The sequence below is a fragment of the Simochromis diagramma genome, unplaced genomic scaffold (assembly GCF_900408965.1).
Source record: "Simochromis diagramma unplaced genomic scaffold, fSimDia1.1 OVJJ01000205.1, whole genome shotgun sequence".
NCBI lineage: Eukaryota > Metazoa > Chordata > Actinopteri > Cichliformes > Cichlidae > Simochromis > Simochromis diagramma.
Window position 1 is genome coordinate 13,054,253 of NW_024386782.1, and position 23,701 is coordinate 13,077,953.

The 23,701-nt window shown below is 42.1% G+C and overlaps 1 protein-coding gene across 1 annotated transcript in view; it reads left to right on the plus strand.

Moving 5' to 3' along the window:
* LOC120727571 (potassium/sodium hyperpolarization-activated cyclic nucleotide-gated channel 2-like) overlaps nt 1–20,366 on the plus strand; it is a 35,780-nt gene extending 15,414 nt beyond the window's left edge. Inside the window, exons 4-8 of the mRNA XM_040021914.1 lie at nt 1,495–1,713; nt 12,945–13,091; nt 13,198–13,438; nt 13,518–13,682; nt 14,172–20,366. Of these exons, the coding sequence (XP_039877848.1) occupies nt 1,495–1,713; nt 12,945–13,091; nt 13,198–13,438; nt 13,518–13,682; nt 14,172–15,121 (1,722 nt within the window). The 3' untranslated portion in view covers nt 15,122–20,366. The remainder of the gene's footprint in view (nt 1–1,494; nt 1,714–12,944; nt 13,092–13,197; nt 13,439–13,517; nt 13,683–14,171) is intronic.
* The last annotated feature ends 3,335 nt before the right edge of the window (nt 20,367–23,701 follow it).

Genomic DNA, 23,701 nt, shown 5'->3' on the forward strand with positions numbered 1-23,701 from the left:
GTTTTTACATATACCATTTAGCCCCAGCCCACTTGGTGGAGCTATATTTATTTTGGGAGTTTTGATTTCCCTGACCTCATATGGAGAGCTCTTTCTATCACTTTGTGGCCATTTAAAGTTATGCTGTTTGGATGTTAACAAACCTCTCTGCTCAGTCTCTACCTGTGATTTTTTTTTTAACCTTTTATACCTAGTGATTGTTCTCGTATTTAATCTAATAGAGGAATCAGATAAAAACAAATCAGAAAACAGCAAAAAAACCAACAAAAATTCCATATGCTTTTTTAGTTTTCAGGTTTGGGAGTTACCAGCACTTAGAGAAACTACATTTATTTGCCTCAATTAAGCCAAATATTTATAATGAGAAACTGATTTGTGCATTAATCTGCTAGACACAGTACTTGTTGTATCGTCAAATTGTTAACATTTGAATACACACAACACATTTTGCATCGTACTAAAAAGGTTTTTTACATGAACTTAAAACAATAATGTAAATTTTTAAGATTCAAACATTGAATAAGTTCAGGTTTTTCATAAAAGCACTACACTTTGGTTCATTTGGTTAGTTTCGTTATAGGAAAGAAACAGAGAAGAACTGCACACTTCTTAATATAATGCTGTAGTAGAGTGCTGATGCACTTCTCTGCAGCAGGTTATGGGGAGGATATAATGCAGCTGATTGCCTTTGTTAAGTGCAGCCTGTGACCTCTGTGTAGCTGGTACATATTTAGTGAGGCTAAGTGTGTGTGTGTTTTTTTTAGTGTGTGTGTTTCTTTAAGACTTAAGGGTCTCAGAGGTTTTCAGGATGCTGTTTGTAACTTTTCCCCCCCTGTGCGCTGCTTTAGTAACACAGCTTACACAGATAATGAGTTTCTTTAGTAGAAAAAAGATTAAACATAGCTAAAAATCTAGGATTCTGATCCTACTTTTGGCTTTGAATTAACTGCATCAGCATCGTGTTCAGACTCAGGTAAGCACAGTAAGACCTTTTTCATCTGACTTTTCTGTGAAGGGCTGTGTTTGGGGACAAAGTTACAGTGAAATAAAACATTGAATAAGTGTTCATTACATGTATTTAAAGTGGGCGGAAACATAGATGTCTTTCTAAGTCACAATAAGAGTTTGGAGTTGCCGCACAAGCAGCTTGGTGACTGCTGCCCGGCCGTAGTAGATTCCGATTCACACGGTTCTTCAAGTGCATATTTAATGACCTCTCATTATAATTCCTCTCTGAGGAAATAACTTTCAAACCGTCTCTACTTTCCTGATTAGGCCTCGAAGGAATCCCTCGGTGTTGTTTCCCCTTCCTCCCTCTTTCCTTCTGTGTCCCTTGAGCTCTCATTTATATAACTGTTCCTCCATGACCTCCTGTCCCCAAAGCTTTTCTTCTAGTTACCTACTCCATGGCATCACCCTCGTCTGAAACATATATTTGAATGTAACATTTGTGTGTTTAACTCCTTGTTTATCTCCTTTCTTGTCTTTCCACAGAACGACACCTGGTCAGAGCTGTACTCCTTTGCTGTTTTCAAAGCAATGAGCCACATGCTGTGCATTGGTTATGGCCGCCAAGCCCCGGAGAGTCTATCAGATATCTGGCTCACTATGTTGAGTATGATTGTAGGAGCTACGTGCTATGCTGTTTTTATTGGCCATGCAACAGCTCTCATCCAGTCCCTGGACTCCTCCAGACGGCAATATCAGGAAAAGGTGAGGAAACAACTCCATCCCATGATTTCAACACTTTTCTGCGAGCTGTTTTTCTTTAGATCCAGTATTTCCTCTTTATTTGTCCTTTAAAAGCAAGTTATTCACCTGCTTGCAAAGTGTTGGATAAGAAAATGAGATGAAACATTAAAGCTGAAGTGGTGGCCCATCAGTTGAGTAATTTAGCCTAGCATGAAACAGAGAAGCAGCTAATCTCACTGATCATCTACCAAAATTTACTCACAAGCTTCTGTAGAGCTCTTCAGCTTAAACATTATGTTGTTTTTTTGGGGGGGGGGGTTGTCTTGCCAATCAGAAGGAGCAAGGCTTGATCCCTGGCTCCTTCAGTCTATGTGCTGAAGCATCTTTGGGTGAGACACTAAACCCTGAATTGCCACGATGTATCCATCCCGCACCAGATAACGACAGCTGTGGTTGGAAAAAGTCTTTGTTCCAGTTGAAGTCTATGGGAAAACAGCTTCCTGTCTTGACCTCTTTAAACACTTTCCTGATGAGTTGATGGGCTCAGTCACTCATTTTGAGTCATACTGAATAAAAAATTAAGTCTGGTTAGATTAAAAAAATGAGGATTAACCATCATATGCTCACTGGCTAACAACTTATGATTGATAAGTCACCTCACAGTCAAAGACTCATCCTGATGCGGTCAGGACCAGCTCTATAGTCCAGAACAATCATTGTACTAATGGAACTATGACCAGCAAGACACAAAATTCAGTAAGCAGTAATATGTGTTCAAACAAGCCTACATTTTTACACTATTTGTTAACTAAAATGTAAAAATGTAGGCTAATAAGATTGCTAATATGCATGACTAGCAAGTGTTACCAAGGATTAATCTCATGTAGTCCAAGATCTTACAGAAGAAAACAACTTTATGTTCATGTTGAACAGAGCTGGATAAAATAGAGAGGTCCTTATGGTTAATGTCAGACATGCAGATGCTGACATTGCTAATGATTTGACGTAAAGATCACTGGAGACAGATTGGTAGTTAGTGTCAAGGGAGGAGTTAGATCAGTTTCACTATATCTGGAAGAGTATTTTACTAACTGAAGGTCAAAAAGGATCTTTTTTTTTTTACAATCCTCATTTTGTTTGTAGCCGATTTAGATATTTACTGCTCATTAAATGAAAATTAAACCACAAGGTCACGTAATTAGTTATCAATAATAGATAATACATATCATACAACAGGCTGTATGTGTGTGAGGAAGTGTAACAGCAGTGTGTAGCATCAACCTACTCCTAAACACTTCAGGTTGTGACCTTAACGGCACACCATCAGGCGCCATTAAAGCACCCGTATATGCTGTCATAAGGACAATGAACCTGAGCGCGGATCAGAGCAGCGCTGAGCCGCGCTGCAGCAGTGGCCTGTCGTGGTAGCACAGTCGCTCTGTTTCCAAGCAGAGTCTTGCCGGCTGGGGAGCAGTGGGAGTGCTGCTGGCTTTCAGCAGCCAATCAGAGGCTCCGGGTGTGTTCGGCCAGGTAGAGCCACATTGCCAGAGGCTGTGGCTGTGCCTGTGTGTGTGTGTGTGTGATTGTGTGATATGATGTCCCCTTGAGCAGCAGTAGAATTGATGAGGCAGCAGACCTGTGTGTCCCGGCAATGTCATCCTGAAGGTGACGTAAGCCATCATGGCCGCCTCCCTCTCTCAGAGTCTCTCACTTCCTGGTCACTCACTCACTGGATCTCACTCTGCCTCTGCTCTATATCATCTCTTATGCATCTTTAACTATCCCACTTTACATGAGCTCCACCCCTCTTTTTCCTTCCCCCGCACTGCTTAAATGTCTCCACCTGATTCTCTCTGGCGTATCTCCTTCCTGATCTCTCGCTCTCCTCACCCCCGGATCTAAATTTCTTTCTTTTTTCCCCTTCTCTTCCTCTATCTCTATCCTTTCTGGTGGTGGTGTCCTTGAAAGGTACAGTGCTATTGCTAACTGGCTGCTATACAAAGCAAACTGAGGGGGAGGGTAAACCTGTGGGAGAGACAGTCCTGGTGCACTGCAAGACATTTGAATGCTGTGTATTTCACATTGTTTGGAGTTTTTCTCTCTCTTTTTTTTTTGTCAGTTTGGTGTCTGGCTAGCATTGTGCGGCTCTCCCCAAAGAGTTTTTTTGCCATGTGGCAGGACACTTGAGTATAAATCATGTCCAATAAACGTTTTAGAAGAAAACGATTCAGCCAGCAGAGTGCTGACTGAAGCTCTTGTCGTCGCAGTTTGCCCAGGATGATGAGAGTTACATGGCGAGAGGAAGGTCCTTTGTGTTTTCTGTCTGAGGAACAAGTCACCCAGATGTGCAAAGTTTAAGTTTTCCCCCCAGTTTTAAAAATCTTGTCGAATTTGCACCACAAGCAGGATGAACTCAGCAAACTAAAACTTTAAAAATTTAAGAGCTGTGATGAGTTGTCTAATCCTAAACCAGCCTGTATGTTATCCAGTTTAAGGATGAAGTGAGGAGTATGAAACCTACATGCCTTGACATTAGAATTTTTTTCATAATGCCGTGCTCTTTATGTTTATTCTTTCAGATTTAGACATTTTCTAATACGTCCTCACCCTGTCCCAGAATATCCAGTTTTTCTGCTGAGGCCAAGAAGTGCATTTCCCTTAAAAGCCTTTTTTTCTGACCAGTTGTCATATTTTTTTTTCTGTTGCTCTGTGAGGATTAGTATTTGAGCTGCAGGCATGTTTATTAAAGAAAAAAAAACCTCAGAGAGCAGAAAAGTGCCATGCATGCCAGTGAGGCTGATGCTGATGCTGCCGGGTGAATTTGCAATGCTTCCAGATAGGACTGTGAGTGGCATTTTTATCATTTTGGAGAGTGTTAGCAAAACACGTCTGCTGGCAGTCTGTTACAGCCCCAGTGTGGATTGAGCTAGCATTGTGTGAAGGGTTCCTTTTCAACCCAGAAGAAATGTCAGAGTCACAATTCATGCAGGTTAAATTTAGCGAGAATTTGGCTTGGTGGCTTTGGTGCAGAGACCTTTGTGTTAGTTATACATAGTAACAATGCACAGTGACACATAGCAGAGGGGCATAGAAAGAACAGCAGTTCTACTTGTGCCTCTTTTTTGCAGATTCAAATCTGATACACCAATGAAAATGATAAAAATGATGAATTCAGGGATTCTAGATTCTAGATTTGACCGTTGATTTGGGATACCATATAACTGCACTGTCCTCTGATTCCTAGCTCAGTGAATATGCTATATGTCATATTGCTATAGCTCTACAATGACATACCAAAAACATGCATAACTGCTCATTTGAACATCTGGAAAATCATGTTTTAGGTGCAGCATTTTGTGATTCTGACTTTGTGGTTCTGAGAGTTTTGTGTAGCGCTGTATGAGGTGTATAATCGTGGTAAAAAGAAAGTAGACTTCAATTCTAAGGTTTTGGGTATTGGGACATAATGAAAGTAATCTGGTCCACAACAGATCTTAAAATGAGGTAAATACAGTCTGAGATGAATTACAAAACAACACATATTAAGATGAAGTACACCCTTACTGGTTACATAGGAACCAAGAGGGTAGAAAGCAGCCAGGCGCTGTTGATCAACTGCAGTTGATGAATTGATTGTTGGAAAGTGTGAGGTTTGCGGAGTTTGCAGGAGCATTCAGATGACTGTTACCACAATGCCAAGGAGAAAAGACATCAACAATGATCTTTGGAGAAGCAAGTGTTGCTGTTTGTCAATCTGGGAAGGGATATAAGGCCATTTATAAACAATCTGAAGTCCATCATTCTTCAGTGAGGTCAGGCCTTAGCATATTAAATGTTAAAGTACAGGACAGTTAAAGGACAGTACAATTAGAAAAAGCATGGCTTGTTCTAAAGTCACCAGGAGAAAGCTTCTTCTCTCTAATATAAACATGGCAGCATGGCTTAGATTTGCAAAGTTGTATCTTCTTGTTGTTGGCTTTGGACACGTGCACCTTGCAGTCGCTGAGTGGATCATGAACTCCTGTGTATACTAAAGTATTCTAGAGTCAAATGTGAGGCAGTCTGTCTCACAGCAAAAGCTTGGCTGAAACTGGATCACGCAACAGGATAACGATCCCAAGCACAGCAGCAAATCTGCAACATAAAAAAAGAAAAGAATCAAGGTGTTGCAATAGTCCAGTCAAAGTCCAGACTTCACCGTGATCGAAATGCTGTGGTGGGACCTTGAAAGAGCTGTGCATAAATGAATGCCCCAAAACGTCAGTGAACTCAAGCAATGTTGTAAAGAAAAGTGGGTCAAGGTCTGTATGAATGCAGCACAAGGAATTTGTAGACATGACCTGTGATTAACATGTCTCAAGCTTTTATTTTTTCCCCCTTATACTTGTGTCAGTGCTAAACATCACACTTTACTAAGTGTGGCTTGTTAATAAAGTTGTTTCTAGTTGCAGGAATAAGTGAATCTGTGTAGAGGTGGAGAATCTTTAAAGATCAGACTGGATTTTATATTTATATATACTAGATACACTCTTTTTTACTTATAACATTAAAAAGGGGTTTTACGTGAAATAATCATCTCTCCTTTGTAATCATTGTAGAGGCTGATCTGAGTCAGTGAGACAGAAAACACACAACAGTGCTCCACCACCACTAACCTCCCTTCCCTCATCTAGGGTACCAAAAACTCTTTTCTACAATTTTTAGTCATCCCCCAATTACCCAGAGGCAGGCGGGCTTTGTAAAGAGATTCCTGCACTCACATTTACAACAAAAACCATCCTTTTTTAGCTGTATCTGATGGTATTCATTATTTTACATTACTGGTTTTTAAATAAAAGTTTGTATTGAGTCAAGCCTTGGCTGTCTCTGCCTTTGACTGAATTATATGATTTCCTGTATTTCTTCAGAAGCTCAGTTTCGTTTAATGAGACTGTGTTCTGTGTGAGACCCCACAGCGTGTTTTTCCTCCCTCTGTACACATCTCTGAATTGAAGACAGAGAAGTCAAGTTCTTACTTACTGTTATCTGATTTCCTTCTCTTTGGTGAATGTGCTTCATAATGTAATGAGGTGATTTAGCCGGGGATGGAGTGAATGTATTATACATCCACATGTCCGTTCGGGATGAACCCGAATTAGGATGGAGAGTTTTTGGATGAATGAGAGGAGGTGACTCAAGCGAAAGGGAGAGAAAGGAGTAAAAACCTGATGCTGGCTCAGTAGTTCATGGGTTTGAAAGCGGGAAAATGTAATCACAGACAAAGCGCTCCCTAAATGTCTTTCCGAATAACAAATCACGAAAAGCAAATAGATCCCAAACAGCGGTTTAAATGACAAAATGTCAGTGGAGCGGTTTGCTGCCGCATCATCAAAGTGACACAGAAAATGGATGTCATTTTCACTCTCATTTGGGTGTTTGTCAGTCCCCTGTGGGCGCTGTGACGCACTGGTCAGACGCTTGTTTTCTCTCCTCCGTGACACTGGAGAGATTTGACGTTTGCCCGGCGATGATCGATACGCCGCACTATGACATGGCCAAGTCATTAAATGCCACCATCTCAGTTCAATCAGATAAGCTTTAGCTGCCTTATTCGTTCAGCCTTATCCGACTCAAGCTGCGGGACTGAGCTTCATGCGTAACCGCACACGGTCGCTGCACCTCTCCCTCTGTGAGGTTTACCCTCACTGCCACCCCCCCTCGACACCTACTCTTTTCACACAATCAGCATTTCCTATTGTGTGGGCTGCTCACCAAGAGCGCAGTGTTGGCATGGACACTCCGGGTAAAGAGTTGTGACACGGGGTCATTTCTTCAGGCTGCCCTCCATCTGCAGATGTCAGGAAGCAGATTCACTCATGCAGGTGAGACTTTGTGTTGCGTAACTCCGTCAGAAGAGCTGTGGCGCTGCGCCGGCCCAGGAGACTTTTCTTTATGTGGATGCTGAATAATTCAGATGTTGCATGTTAGGTTTATTTATGTTTATTTTTGTTTTCCTTAAGGAAGCTCTGAGGATGACGCTATCAGTCAGAAGCACGCATTGCTTTTTCTGGGCATGGTGACAGTACATTTTCACTACAGAACAATCTGCATTCACTGCATTACCATTTCCTCTCTGCAGGAACAATAGTCGTGTAGTGTGAATCTGGAGGGGTGATATTAAACCTACACAGAACACAGTTTCATTGTTTGGCCTCCGTGCATTTGAAATATAGCAGGTACTGAAAGTACATAGAAAAATCTTACAGTCAAATTTCGTATTCCGTTTTTAGACTTTTGTGTTTTTTGTCACGAGTTACTCATCAGAGAGGCCAATCTTAAAATATTTACACATTCTTCTTCTCCAGAGTGCACAGGGAAATAGAGGAGTTTACGGCCGTTTTGCTGGCAAAGCATACCCAAAGACCGAAACTGTTTTCAAGCCCATGGCACCGTCTCATCTGGACAAGGTTTACAATACTGTGCAAAAGTCTTGAGGCACCACCTATTTCTTAATATTTTGCTCCCAAGGAGCCAAGCGTTCCTGTAATTTTTGAGCAATAGCTTTCCAGGATTTCTGAAGGACACTGGTCATTGGCCATCTTTGGACATCGTCTGCTTTTTCAGTCCAGTTCTTGTACCTTTTAAAAGCAATCTTGTTTTCTTTAAGCCATTTAACGCCGACCAGTGAATTGTTCAAACATAAAAAAAGGCACCTGACACAAGGGACGAACCACTGTTGTGTCTACAGATAACAGACAGCAAGCAAAGAGTCAAATTAAATCCCCTTTCTCTAGTTCTAATATATGAAGAGTGAACGGGTCACCAATATCCACAGAAGAGGTCAGAACAGAGATTCAACAGTGAGTGTCTATAGCCATCTGTAAAGCACTGCGGAGGCCCTGGCATGATTTGGGTCTGCCTTTCAGCCGGTGGTTTCAGGGATCCTCTAAAGCAGGGGTGCCCAATCCCAGTCCACAAGGGCCAGTGTCCCTGCAGGTTTTAGATCTCACCCTGGGTCAACACACCTGAATCACATGATTAGTTCATTACCAGGCCTCTGGAGAACTTCAAGACATGTTGAGAAGGTAATTTATCCATTTAAATTAGCTGTGATGGATCAAGGACACATCTAAAACCTGCAGGGACACCGGCCCTTGTGGACTGGGATTGGGGACCCCTGCTCTAAAGAATGATGGAATTATGAACATGGAAAGTACCATCAGACTGACAGTGGCTTCATTTTCTAGTATGGTGATGATCCTGGACACACTGCCAGTGCTTTAAAACCATACCCAGGTAGAAAAACACCCAACGAAACACTATCATTCATGGATCGACCTCCCCAGGGCCTGGAGCACTATTCCTGAAGACCACTTAAAGAAATGACAAGAAAAAAGCCAGAGACAGTTTAGGCTGTGTTTAAGAATAAAGGTGGTCATGCTAAATACTGACCTTGTTAGAACTGTGCAAACTCTGATTTTGCGTTATATGCTGTATTTCCAGGTATGTTTGCATGTTTCAATAAATTGCTGTAAATGAGGGGTTGCTTAAGACTTTTTTCACAGTATTGTATGCTCACTTCACTGACTGCTCACACTTGTGTGATATAATCCTGAATGTTGCATCACTATGCACTTACTGAGAACTACATTAGCAGTAGCTAATGTAGCTCCTTTTGCATATTTCTTCAATAATGTGCTGAAAATTCCTTAAAGATTTTGGTCCATATTGACATGACGGCATCACACAGCCTCTTACACACTCTGAGCAGCCCATCTGGCACCAACAACCATATCACGTTCAAGTGACTTAAAACAGCTTCATACCTCAATCTGATGCTCTGATCTGATGCTCGGTCAAGGTCATCTTGACCATGTCTCTGCTGAGTTGCTGCCATGTGACTGGCTTATGAGATATTTGCTTTAATGAGCAGTTGAACAGATAAAGAGTGTGTCAGTGTGACTGTGTAAGAGGAAAAAATGTCCCAGAAAAGGGAAAAAAGCAAAAATGTTGCATTTACTTCTGCACTGTGGTGTCAGTGTATGCACATCATTATTTATTATTCAGTTTTAATAATACGAGCATATCTGCTCAGTTTATTAGCTCTGAGATCGTCCCCCGCTGTCCGCTGTTTTCCCCCTGATAGTTTCATTCACATTACATGAATAATGTAAAATATTCAGCCAATAGCAAGGGAGATAATTCAAAACAAGTCTTAACAGAAATAAAGCTCCGTGTTTAAGCAATGTGACCCTAGTAGAGTGAAATGGTACTCATCGGTGGGGTCTGTTTGGTTTCTTGTTTGTCGTTCGTCTCTTATTAGCGCGTTAGTGTGACCAGGATGTTCACAGGATGTACTGCTGTCATAAAGCCTGGAAATGAAAAAAGGGAAGCTTTCGTTCCATTGTGCAGCTTGGATCTGAGACAATAATTCTTCTAGTACAGTACACATGCATTCGGTTGTGTACATCTTAAAATCATTGTTTACTAACTGTAATTTTCTTCTGCAAACAGAGAGCCAGGCCGTCTGTTCCTGACAACAAACAATTTTCAGTTAAGGAGTTTATACGTTGCACTGGAGGATTCAGAGCTTGCAACAGTGTTTGAGCAGGTGGCACTCATTGTTTTGCTCGGGGCCTCTGGCAGGACACACAACATCTGACATACTGTTGTCTGTGGAAGAAGTTAGCCAAAAGCCTTTCAGGTTTTTTTGGGTGGGGGTGGGGGAGTGGGGAGTGGTGGGGGGGGGGGGGGGGGGGTGGTCTTGCGAACAAACCTTCTCAGGGGACGTTACTCGATACTTACAGAGTGTGGCTTTATCCACCGCACAGCAGCTCCTGAACGTTGTGAGTACACAGCAGCGGCCAGTGTGCTGACCTCTCAAAATTGTGGTTTGGACAGCTTTATAGGCTGAAGTTGAGTTGTGGTCTTAAGCTTTCCAATTGAGCTGGGTTGAAGTGCACAGAGGCTGACAGCAGAGTACAAGGAGAAATCTTTTTCAACCAACAGTTCACTGTCTGCTCTGTTTACTGCCACGTCTATCACTCCTCTCTCTGCAGCCCAGCCACGTTGTTTCTAGTTTCTCTGTGATCACTTTGGAAGGACTGAAATTTGCATATCTAAACAACAGAAGCTGCTTGTTTGACTTGCAGCTATGTTGAAGGGAACCTTTCACTTTTATATTGATTTGGCATTGATTAACTGCTTGGTGTGTTCATTTCAGCTGCGTGGTTTGTATATGTTTGATGACACTTGACAGACTTTTGCACAGACACTGATGTGTAGAGATTTATAAACCTTTCTAGCACAAAGTGATGCTTCTATTGAGAAGTTCTTGAAAAAATAGTTACCGGTAGTTAATTAGTAAATATTCAGTAAAGCATTTTAGTCCATGAGAGGGAGAAGTGGGGTGAAACACTAGTTGGAGCATAGAGGACTTCTAAGAAGCTTAAGAGATTCTGAAGCAGATAAAAATTATTTGTAAGAAGAAGAGGCATGAGAAATATTCTATAAATGCTAAATGAGAGTGGGGCAGTAAAATGCTACAGGTGAATTTTGGCCTTTTCTAAAATTCATAGGTGATATTGCCTAATCATAGCATGATGTTTGCTTATTTTGCCCTTTGTCTTAGTTTATTTTAAACTTTGAGTGTGGTGGTATTCTGGGTTTTTATTATCATCAAAATCCTGTTCACTAGAAACATTTAGCACTTCCTAACTCTGTCTTTCACTAGAGCCCTGAGCCAGTTCCTTCCTCCTAGATGTATTTATTTATGAATGAAATGCAGTTGTGAACAAGTTTTCACACTAAGGACAGGTTACTGCTTCTTAGGAATTAGGAGGGTAAGTAGCTGCCAGATGCTGCTAATCAAATTTACTTGACTAATTGATCATCAGCAAGTCTGAGTGCCTGTATGAAAGCAGAGGTTTTGGCTATTTGCTGGTCTGAAGCATTCAGGTGTATGTTAACACAATGACATAATCTTACCAGGAGATCAGAAGAGTTTCACCCCGAGGTCAGATGGTGCAATGTTCAAAGAAACTGCAAAATACTCAAGAGCTACATCTCAGACTCTACAGGCCTCAGTCAGCATGTTAAACGTTTGTGACAGCACAATTAGAAAAAGACTGAAGGAGTATCGCCTGTTTAGAAGGGTCACGAGGAGAAAGAATATCCTGTCTTAAAAGAACAGCTTCAAAGCTGCTTCTGAACAAACCACAAGTGGGGATGTTTGTCCCTAATGCACAGAAGCATTTGGACAAAACTAAACACAGCAAATCAGCACAAATACCTCATACCAACAGTCAAGCATGGTGGGGGAGAGGTGATGACCTGGGCTTTTATTATCCTTAAGAGGGCTGTGGATAAACGAGTGCCCACAAACCTCACTGAGCTGAAGTGGAACAAAATTCATCCAGAGACTGAGAAAGTAATGAAGTAATAGAAATGAAAATGATCAGTTCATGCTATTGCTCTAGTAAACTAGAAGGTCACAAGAAAATGCAACAAAAATAAAATGAAATGCCCACACTGGACAGAAACAGCTGTTTTGCAGATCGCTTTGAGCGATCACCTGTCGGGAGTTTTCGTACTGAGTTATAACTGCAAAATATTGAGCAGTTCTTTAAGGGTGTAAAGTTTTTCAGCCCTCTCTGGCCAATAAAATGCCTCAAGTCTCAAGCAGTTGCCTGTTGACAAACTTGGATCTTGAACAAAATTTAATGTGGTCTTTGTGCACCTGCCTAACTGGGAGTAGTAAATAATAAAGTCCAGAAACGAGTGAGCACTGCAAGTTTTCACAGTTTTTAGCTTGTTACTCAAACAGGTGTGAATGTGCATTTTGGGGGCTGTTATCAGTGGCAGGTTGATACACACTGCTGGTGTTTCAGTGAGTTTTAGAGAAGCAGGTTGATATATTTGGGATTTACTGAATGTGAACTGAAAAAAACATGTTGCGCTGACGTTTTTCAGTGTTTGAACAGGTCTGTGATGAGAAATAGATATAAAACATTTTTAATGGCTCAATTAATTGCTGCTTTCTGTATTTTTGGCATTAAGAAACATGTATAATAATAGCTGAACAATTGAACAGTGTAACACTAGAAAAGCAATATGATGCACACTTGCTAAAACTAATTTGCCAGCCCCATTACTGTTGTGGTTTTTAAATGCAATCGCTCGCCTCAAGGTCAATAAAACCTTTTTCTTTCTGTTGTTTTTGTTTGCATTAACAGGAAGTAAAAATCATCTCTCTTCATCCCACTCTCTCTTAGTACAAACAAGTGGAGCAGTACATGTCCTTCCACAAACTGCCTGCTGACTTCCGACAAAAAATCCACGATTACTACGAGCACAGATACCAGGGCAAGATGTTTGATGAGGAGAGCATCCTGGGAGAACTCAGTGAGCCCCTGAGAGAAGTGAGACAATAATGCACATTATTCCCATTATTATATGAAATATATATTATATTAAAAAGTCTTTACTGTGCACATTTTTACTGTTCTTCTTTGCGTCTTGTCTTAGGAAATTGTGAACTTCAACTGTCGCAAGCTGGTGGCGTCGATGCCGCTGTTTGCCAACGCAGAGCCAAACTTTGTGACCGCCATGTTGACTAAGCTACGTTTTGAGGTATTCCAGCCACAAGATTACATCATTCGGGAGGGCACTATTGGCAAGAAAATGTATTTTATCCAGCATGGAGTCTGCAGCGTCATCACCAAGGGAACGCTTGCAATGAAACTCTCTGATGGCTCTTATTTTGGAGGTAAGATATTTTTTTTATGGTGCCATTGTTTTTTTTAACCCTTTTGTAAGCGGTGGCATTTTCTGTTTCCCCGTTTCAGAGATCTGCTTATTGACGAGGGGTCGTCGAACAGCCAGCGTGCGAGCGGAGACTTACTGTCGACTTTACTCTCTGTCTGTTGACCACTTCAATGAAGTGCTGGAAGAATACCCCATGATGAGAAGAGCCTTTGAGACTGTTGCCATTGATCGTCTAGACCGCATAGGTAAAAAAATGATTTAGATCATTTTCATATGTATCATAATGTATTATCATATAATATATAGGGCATGAAATTATGTAAATCTCAAAAACATCAGCTGCTAAGTGTTTCTTCTGTCTTTTCTTTTTAATGAAAGAAAATGAAGCTGTGAACAAAAAACACAAAAGAAAATGTTTCCCGAATATTAAAAGAAGCAGTACAATGAGCTGTGCTCTTTGCTCAGAATGGCATAGGATGCTGTAACAATAGATAAAAGTACAGGGTGACACGTATATTTCCTGAGGGCTTGTTCTGCTAGAGGATGTACCTGATTTGAAGGGCATCGCATGCTATATCTAAATCGCATTGTTCTCTCGTTATACGTCCTCCTGTTTCCATGTATTTATGCATTATTCACCTTTATGTACTCCTTGTCCTTTCCTCAAACTTTACTGCTTCTGCCTTTTTTTTATATCTTTAGTAATTAGCCTGTGCTTTTATTTCTCTCTGCAGGTAAAAAGAACTCCATCCTGATGCACAAGGTGCAGCATGATCTCAACTCTGGTGTCTTCAACAACCGGGAGAATGAGATGATTCAGGAGATCGTCAAGTATGACCGTGAGATGGTAAAATTAGTAGACCTGCAGCGGCCACGGGCCATGTCTATGACCCCTTCGCTTGGCGGCATCTTTGCCCCTCCGGGTCAGCAGCAGACGGGCTCTGCTATCGCCACCCTCCAGCAAGCTGTGGCCATGAGCTTTTGCCCTCAGATGGCAAGTCCTTTGGTGGGTCCAGGGACTCTGCAGTCTCCACGCATGGTGCGAAGGTTTCAGGTGATGCAGAATCTCTCCAGTCCAGTCTCCATGTCTCCTCTGCAGTCTCAGCCCCCTCTGACGCTCGGAGGGGCATTTGGATCAGCAATTTCGAGTCCCCCAGTCCAAAGCCCGCTTGCAGCTTCAGGACGGACTTTCCAGCACATTGCAAGCGTGGGACCCTCTGGGTCCCAGCTGTCCCTAGTACAGCATCATGCACCAAGCCCCACACAGACCCAGCAGAGGCCTGCCTCACACAAGAGCACCCACTCCCTGCATATGGGGAGCTTGAGTCAGGACACCCGTGCCCTGTCGGCCTCCCAGCCTTCACTCCCCCAGGAAGGAACACCGCAAGCTGCCTCTGCAGCCCCTAGCCCCCCGCCCTCCACTCGCACCTCCAACACCTCCATCGGACCTCCGCAGCCCCCTCACTCCAGCATGCCAGGGCCCTCAGGGGTGGGGAGATCATCGGGAGCCCAACAGAGGGTGGCATTTGCCTCCACACCTCCTCCCACTGGACCTGCTGGAATGGGGGCAGTAGCAGCAGCTGCTGGATCAGGACCTCCAGACTCTGGAGCTCCCAAGAAAGATTCAATTGTCAGCCTTCCAGAGCTAGACTCTGCCAGATCCCGGCTGTCTTCCAACTTGTGACCCTGGTAGAGTTCGAGAAAGAGGCCTTTTTTGTAGGAGAATCCATTCGGTTTAGGTCAGTCCGGCTGATCTGTCAGCTTGCTGAATGACCAATCAGCTACCGCCAGCGCCACCAGTTATTGGACCTGGATGCACTGTGTGCTGGTGCCAGCAGAAGGAAAAGAGCTACTCAAAGTCTTGAGACACTTTGGCCAGGAGGAGTCTATACAATTAAGCTAGTATAACTTAAGGTTGAACTGGTCTAGTCTACTGTGCCAGCACCTTTAGTCTTAGTATCACCCCTTTCACTCTGCTTCCAAACACCTACTGTATATCGCTGTCTTTTCTGTAAAGATATGAAGAAAAGTATGATTGATGTAACTATTGCATACTGTGTAGAATCCATGCAATGCAATCTAGCAGGAGCTGGACTTAAACTGAAAATCAGGGACTTGAGGTCAAATGACAATGACATTTTAAGCGTCCAAAAGTGTTTTGAGTGTAACTTTTCTGTATAAGCTGTCGTAGCAAAAGAACACATTGCTCTTCATATTGTTTCAAATAGTAATGGAAATAGTGTTTTAGACCGCTGGTCGATCTTACATCGATGTGTAAATAGTTGATGAAAAAAGTACGGAAGGATATTATATTCATCGTATCTACCCAAACCAAAGTTGAGCTTGAACACCAAGTCTGGTTGTGTCTGTATCAACTAAAAAAAAAAAGAAAAGAAAAAAAAAAAAAAAAAAAAAAAGAAACATCGAAGAAAATGCCATTTATTTAACTGCCTTGATTCAACATTAGAAGCCATATATTTGGTTTGTGTGTATGTATACATGTGAGTGTAAGTGTGTGTGCGTGAGTTTGTTGATATGTTTTGGTTCTACTTTCAGAGAATGGACTCACACTCTACACTGCACGGTTGGTTTGACATGCCGATGGTGGTGCTGACCTGCTTTCGTGAAACACCTCTGAAGCCGGTCGGGTTACAATCAGCCGCCCACCAAAGCCGGTTTGGTGGGTGGCTGATTGTAACCCTGAAGGCAAAGGTGGTTAAAATATCTGAGCTTTACTCGAAGGAAACATTTGTGAACAACCCATACTGTATACTTGCTTGTTTCTGTCTAGGTTTATTGATTAACACATGCAATATAATTCTGCAATACTCTACCCCGCCTATATATATAAATATATATGAATATAAATATCTATACATATGCTGTACAGGAAAGTGAACTTCTTTCTTTTTCATATTGTTTTGTTTTTAATGTGAAATCTTAAAGAATCCAGCAGCTATTGTGGCTTCACTTGAGGTATTGTAATCCAGTGACCATGTTGTTACCTTAACCAAAAATGCTTGAGAGAATGAAAGGACTTGTAGTGTAACTCTTATTTTGTTTTGTTTTGTTAACACTTGAGAGGAACAAACTGTTTAATTCTGGTTTCACGTCACAGGAAGAATCCACGCTTTGAGTTCAGCGGGTCAGAACCTTAAAAAGAAGAAAAAAAAATCAGTTTAGCTAAACTAATTCTCTCTAATGTTCAATTGTGAGATAAATGGGGGTTGAGGGTAGGCAATATGAGGGCATAAAATGCCTCACATGTAAAGAAAAAGACAAGAAAAAAAGAGAAAAAAAAACCGTACTTGCTCTATATCAAAGTCTTTATGTGTCCCATTTCATCCAAAACTCCCATGAATGTCTCAATATTTAGGGTTGAGGCTTGGATAGCTGGTTATATTTACTCAAAATACTCTGATCCTGTTGAACCTGAAATACTTCTCTTGCTGAATGTACGCCATACGAGAAGGAAGACAGCTAATCAGATATAAACTGCCATGTAAATAAAGGGACAGTGATTTAAAGAGGCTTTTATGATGCAAGGGGGGGTTGTGGGCATTGCTGTATGTGTTGCTGAGTGTCCGTGTGATCTTTTTTTTTTATGGTTTAATGATGCTTCTCTGGGTTGAACATTGCTATATTTAACCTGTACCAGATCTACCACAAGAGGATCTTTCTTCTTCTTCTTCTTCTTCTTCTTCTTCTTCTTCTTCTTTCTATTAGTTTATTTACTGAAGTGGGCGTGAACAAGAGTGAGTCATAACAACTTTGATCTCCTTGGTCCAAAGTGAGCACTGAGGACGTCCAATTAAGCACCTTGTGTTGCACTACGACCTTGTAATCAAAATGAAAAATCGATGCTTCATTCTCTTAAAATGGTTGCAGTACTTCTCTCGGATCCATTATCTGGTTAAACTGTAAGGAAGGAAAGTGAATCCAATTGGGTTAGAAAATAGGCAGCTGATTCATTGTGTTAGACAAATACCATGTCCACCTTTTTCAGCTCTGAACATCGACAGACTCTAATTGTAAAATCGATGCGATGGACATTTCACTCAGGTTTGCTACCTTTCCAGAGAGATGTATTGATTGCCGCAGCGTGGCTTTCCATTGATTTATGTAGACTTGTCTATCCTCCCATCATCCACTTGTTGATTTAACCGTGCTGAAAGGTTCCCCTTGAAATCTGATTGGCTCAGATAAATATGGAGGATCTACTGAAGTCGTAACCCTGAGATTGTTATTAGCGTAACACTCTGCCCGTTTGGTTGTGATCACTTATCCTGCGAGCTGTTTGAAACAAGGCGTAGGTGATTGTTTTTATCCAAGGGCTTCATTATATGGCTTGTAAATCCTGGCTCATTGTTACTGTAGAGCAGCCACATGTTCTCTTATCTGTTTAATTGATAACATGCACTAAACCTCGTTGTTTGTCATACCTTGGTTACAAAGCTGTGACCCTCCTTCATCAGCAACACTCTTTTTGTATTGCTTTTTTTTTCCTATGGGAAAGGTACATGCCAAAATGCCAATATGATTGTGAATGAAGTCCATTTGAGTCAATGGCTGTTGTGCGCTTCAGTACTGTTCCAGTGCAATCAATTGGTCCTCTTCCCCAATCCTTTGTGCTAATACCAGAGTTTGCCCTATTAAGCTGCTATCAGGACTGTGCTGATATTATTTGAATGAGACCACAGTCAGTGAGAGCAAGATGGAAGGAGAGTTAAAGAGCTAACGTTTCAGGCAATATCAGGCGCTGTCTCTGTTTCATTGCATCCAACCGGTAGGATATGTGTGTAACTCACTCCCACTCAAAGGATGGCGTCCCAGACACTTTGATCAGTACCGCTCTGTTTGAACCCTCGGCCATGAGGCGGATACAGCCCTGGCCGAGCACATACTTCTGTCAGTTATCTGTCTAGTGTTCAGTCTGCTGGCTTAAAGCCACCGTCAGCATGTTGTGTGAGTGTATGTGTGTGTGATGTGGCGCTGTATTTGCCTGATGACGGGGGGTTCAAAGTGTGATTGTTTAATGGTTCTTCTACTGGGCCTTGCTATTTAGTGGGATTGAAAGCCCTCATACATGTTTGACACTGACTGACAATTATTGAGAATCCCTAAGTTTCAAACCTCTCATTCTTGCTGTACCAGTTGTTAAGGGTACCGAATGCCTTGGTGTTGACATGTTAGCAAATCAGGGTATTGTTTTTATTTGTAAAACTGTCTTTGAGTTATCAGTCTCTTTTGTTCGGTTGTTGTTTTGCAGTTTGTTTTTACAATGTGCCCCATGCACACGGACTGTATATACCTTGTGCCTAGTACATCTAGTTTCCACATAGTCTATTTTTGTGGTTTGTATGTGCCTGTAAAAATGCAAATCTGTGTTCTTATTTTCAACTCGCAATATATGTAAAAAACAAACAAACAAAAAAAACATTAGAAGAAGATTAGTATTGCTGAATTACGATGACAATGTCAGTATATACAATTTTCCCAGATACGGGAAACACAAAATTGCACATTTTTGTTGGTTTGAGCCTTCCAACACCATGCGCGCTGTACTCTGTACTCTCATGTTCTGTACATATGGTATACACAGAGATGTGGGGCACATTGTTGTGTTTTTACCACAGCCTGCTGTATAAGATACATTTTTTTTTACAGTGAGAGGGTGAGCTCTGACAGGCTTCTGGTGGATATCGGCAGTCTAGACGTTAGCTTAGATGATCCGCTCACTGCAAAGAACCAAAAACGACAGAAAGTAATAAACAAACTGTGGAGATGCTTGCACAATATCAATACAGTAACAGAAGTTGGCTGTGCACGTGCTGGAAACAACGTTCTTAAAACATATTGTTGCACAGCTATTTACACTCTGATGCTGGTTGCACACTGATCAAGTCTTTGCCATTTAAGAAAAGCTCTCTCTTAGGCTGAATTCGACTCATGAGCAGTCATGAGCTTGACCTACCATACCTTGGCAGATAATAGCAGAGTGCATGTTTGTATTTTTCTTATCTAAGCAGAGTTCTGTGTACAATTCTTAGTGGGACCTTCAAATCTAGACATTGTTGTGTACCAAACTACTGTACAATGATTTTATTTAGTCTAACAGTTAAACTTTTGTGTCGTAGCTACTGTAGCCTGCTTAGCTTACCTAAGCTTTCTCTCTGCTTCAGGACTCTGTGTGCTTGAGTTTGTGTGTGCGTGTGTGTGTTCCTGTGCCTTTCCTTCTATAATGTTGGTCCCACTTGAGAATATGATGCCATTTAGGGGGTTTTAAAAACCCACATGAAGCCGAGAGAGATGTGTGTTAAATGGTCACAACTACATTTGTTCTACAGAAGAGAAAAAAAAAAAAAATGAAAGAAACCACTGTAATGCTCCAAGAAATCACTCTAGCACATCCCTAGACTTAGTAGCATTCCACAGCCTGCACGAATAGCTCAGTGTGGGCATCCAGACACACTTTACCAGCACCATGTAGACGACAGCACAGATATCTGACACAGCATGTGTTCTCTCTCTCTGGAGGCCAGTCTGCAACCATCTCAGGCTGTGCTCTGCTTCTGCTCTTAACGGAACGGTTTAAGTATTTTGAAACTCCAGCTCTGTCTAAGTTGATGTCTACAACCCAGGACAACTCAGCTCCCAGCCCAAGCTGCAGTGCTACCAAATCAGTGTCAAAGGATTTAGATGGATACTTGGCATGCTTGTAATATTTGCCTGCATCCAGTCCTTGCGGACCGAGATGCTGGTGGCGAGGGCATGGGGCTGATTTGAACCTGTTTCTGAAAAGGCTGTCTTGTCCACCACCTCTGCTGGCCAAGAACACAGAGCCACACCCTGGTGTCTCTCAATAAGCTGGTCTGTCAGTCAGTGGCAATGTTGTTTAAGCATTCGTAAACAGACAATACATTGTTGTGCAATAAAAAGATGAGCGCATTGGCATACTTATCTCTGGGTGTGGACTTTTATTTGTCATCTGTCTCTGTTGGTTGGTGTTCTGTGTGTGCATGAACCTTTACCAAACTGCTGGAGTTACACTAGTTATTACCCCCCCACCCCCCACCCCAAACACACAGACACACACACACTCGCATATGTGAACACACACACGCTCAACCTTAATCAGACAACCACCTTTCCACCTCATTCTATCCCACATCAGATGAGATCTCTCTCTCTCCCTCTTTCTGCAGACAGGGGCTCTGCTGCATCCCTGATGAGGTGTCTGCGCTCAGTCTGAGAGCTTGCTGCTCTGTCTGTGTGTGTGTGTATACGAGTGAACACACGCACACAGCATTGCACAGCATTAAGTTCAATTTCTCTGGTACCTAAGAAGGTGTGCATGCACATGCAAGCCCTAGTTTTGTATTTGTCTGAGGGAAAGAGAGAGAGAGAGTAAATGAACCGGTGCTAGGAGTGTGCGCGCGTGTTTCGATGCGCGTGTCTGAAAGGGTGGGTGGGTGCGTCACGGAAGAGGGCAGTCCAAGGACACACTCCTCTGGCAGCCTGGGAGCAGCATCCACCCATTCCCTCTCTGTCTGTTTCTTTTCCTTTCTATGTATGCACACACACAAACACACTGCTGTCTGCCTCCTCAGTGATTATGCATGGCACAGTGAGATAGAAAGATTAAAATTACATGCAAGGTGAGATTTCACCACAGTGCTCTACACTGTTCATCTTGCCTCCCCAGCTCTACATGCAGGTGGTACAAATGCGGGAGAGGCCATCCGCACTGCGTGTCCGCACTTTTACCTTGACGTGACATAATGTCCTCTCTCTTCCGCTCTGTTGACACACACACACACACACACACACACACACACACACACACACACACACACACACACACACACACACACTCCCTCTTTCTGTTTCATTGTAATTCAATGAACAAGCAATGTACTGGTAGTGGCTGCCGGCTGATACTACACCAAGTTGTGAAGCTATGTGAGTATATAGTTTCAGCCTTATATGGCCGAGGACTGTCCTCTACCTTGTTTCCTCTGCAGTGCTGGTCCTCTACTTTGTCCCTGGCTGTCCTACTTCAATTAATCATATCAGCATCACCCGCACTACCCACCCTAGCTGTTTACCTCCAGAGGGCAATTTGCTTATTTAGCTCCTTACCGGTATCCTCGCCCCTTCCCATCCATCTCCTTCCAGTTTGCCTTACTGCTCCGCACCCCCGTCTTCGTTCACGTCTCTCCCGGGATCTTCCAAGTAAGCAAAATCTACATTTCAGCTTTTTCAGTTCGCAGTAACAGGTGTAGCTGGGTATTGCTTAAACATTTGCAGGTGTTCTAGTGTTATGCATAGACATCTGTGTGTGTATTAAAAGCAGATACAAACAGACAGGCACAACAGTGCACCCCTCTGCCCCCAAATTCCCTATCCTCTGATGCTGCCGCACCTGCTTCAGCCTTGTCTCTCTGCTAAGGGGAGCATCTAGAGAGCACAGCTCAAATCTGAATACCAGGATTAGCATTTGGTCCAAGCTCTGACTCTGTGAGCGAGTCAGTGAGCTAGGCAGAGAGAAAGAGAGGGGGATACAGTAAATCATCTTACAGCTGCTGGCAGCCTCAGTAGCATCACAGTTTGCTGGACAGCGGGTTGGGTGGAAGTGAGAAATGCGTCAAGCTGAAATGATCAATAAAAAATAAAGCAGAGAGAGAAACAGGAAGAAAGGATCATGTGATCTTCTACAAGCTATGCCATTCATTAAAATAATAGTTTAAAAAATCTTGAAGCATTTGCTTTACTCCTCAGGAAACCATTGAAATGACTCCATGACACTTCTATGTCTTGTTTACATGAATGTTGCTAATTTACTCACAAAATTCTGCTATATGCTAATGTCACTTTAGTCCATCAATTCAATTTTATTAATATAGCACCAAATGTTAACAACAGTCACTGGTTGGCACTTTATATTATAAGGTAAAGATGCTACAATAATACGGAGAAACCCCAACAGACGACCATCAGCATGAGCAAGCACTTGGTGACACTGGGAAGGAAAAACAACCTTTTAACAGGAAGACAGCTCAGGCAGAGCCAGGCTTAGGGGGACTGACATCCATTGTGTCCAGTCTGGGGAGATGGGAGTGAGACAGGGCAAAGACATGTTGTAGAAGAGAGCCAGAGATGAATAATAACTAATGATTAAATGCAAAGAGGTGTATAAACACATAGTGAGTGAAGCAGAAATGCTGAGTGGGAAGACCCCAGCATCCTAAACCTATGCAGCTTAGCTAAGGGAGGAATCAGGGTCACCTGATCCAGTTCTCACTATATGCTTTATCAAAAAGGAAAGTTTTAAGCCTAATCTTAAAAGTAAAGAGTCTGCCTGTCTCCCGAATCCAAACTGGATTCCTCAGAAGAGGGGCCTTAAAGCTGAAGGCTCTGCCTCCCATTCTACTTTAAATACTCTAGGAACCACAAGTAAGCCTGCATTCTGAGAGTAATGTGCTCTAATGGGTCAATGCGATACTATGAGGCCTTTAAAATAATATGGGGCCTGATTATCCAAGACCTTGTATGTGAGGAGCAGGATTTTAAATTTGATTCTGTATTTAACAGGGCACCAATAAAGAGAAGTCAATGTGGGAGATATATGCCCTCTCTCTTTTTAGTCCCTTTCAGTACTCTCACTGCAGCATTTAGGATCAAGTGAAGGCCTTTCAGGGAGTTTTTAGGCCAGCCTGATAATAATAAATTATAACAGTCCAGCCTAGAAGTAATAAATGCATAAACTGTGAAGAAAACAAACGTTTAAATGTGATACATATACAATGCATTATTTGAATAGCGGGATCAGAATTGAAAAAGCTCACAAAGGAAAACAGCTCAACTGGATAAGTTGCCCTTTGCACTTGAGTATTCAACAGTGTTTCCCATCAAGTAGTGTATATTTGCTTTAAACAGCAAATTATATAATGAGCAATGTGCCTGTTGGGGAAGAGAAGGAGGATGAGGAGGAGGACAACAGCAGTCATAAGGGCACAGTCTACACATATATACAAGGTTTTATGTAACATTTTATATAATCTTTCATGTAAATTAAGTACTGGTTTTATTATTGTAGTTTTCAGACTAAAGTCCCTGAAAACTGCTTCCATAGTAGTTATAATCATTTTACATTTCAAGACTCAGAATCAGAATACTTTTTTAATTATGTGGTCATAGTACCCCACATAGACACAAAAGTACTTAAAGTCAGACTGGGTTTTGTATAAAAACAAACCAACAA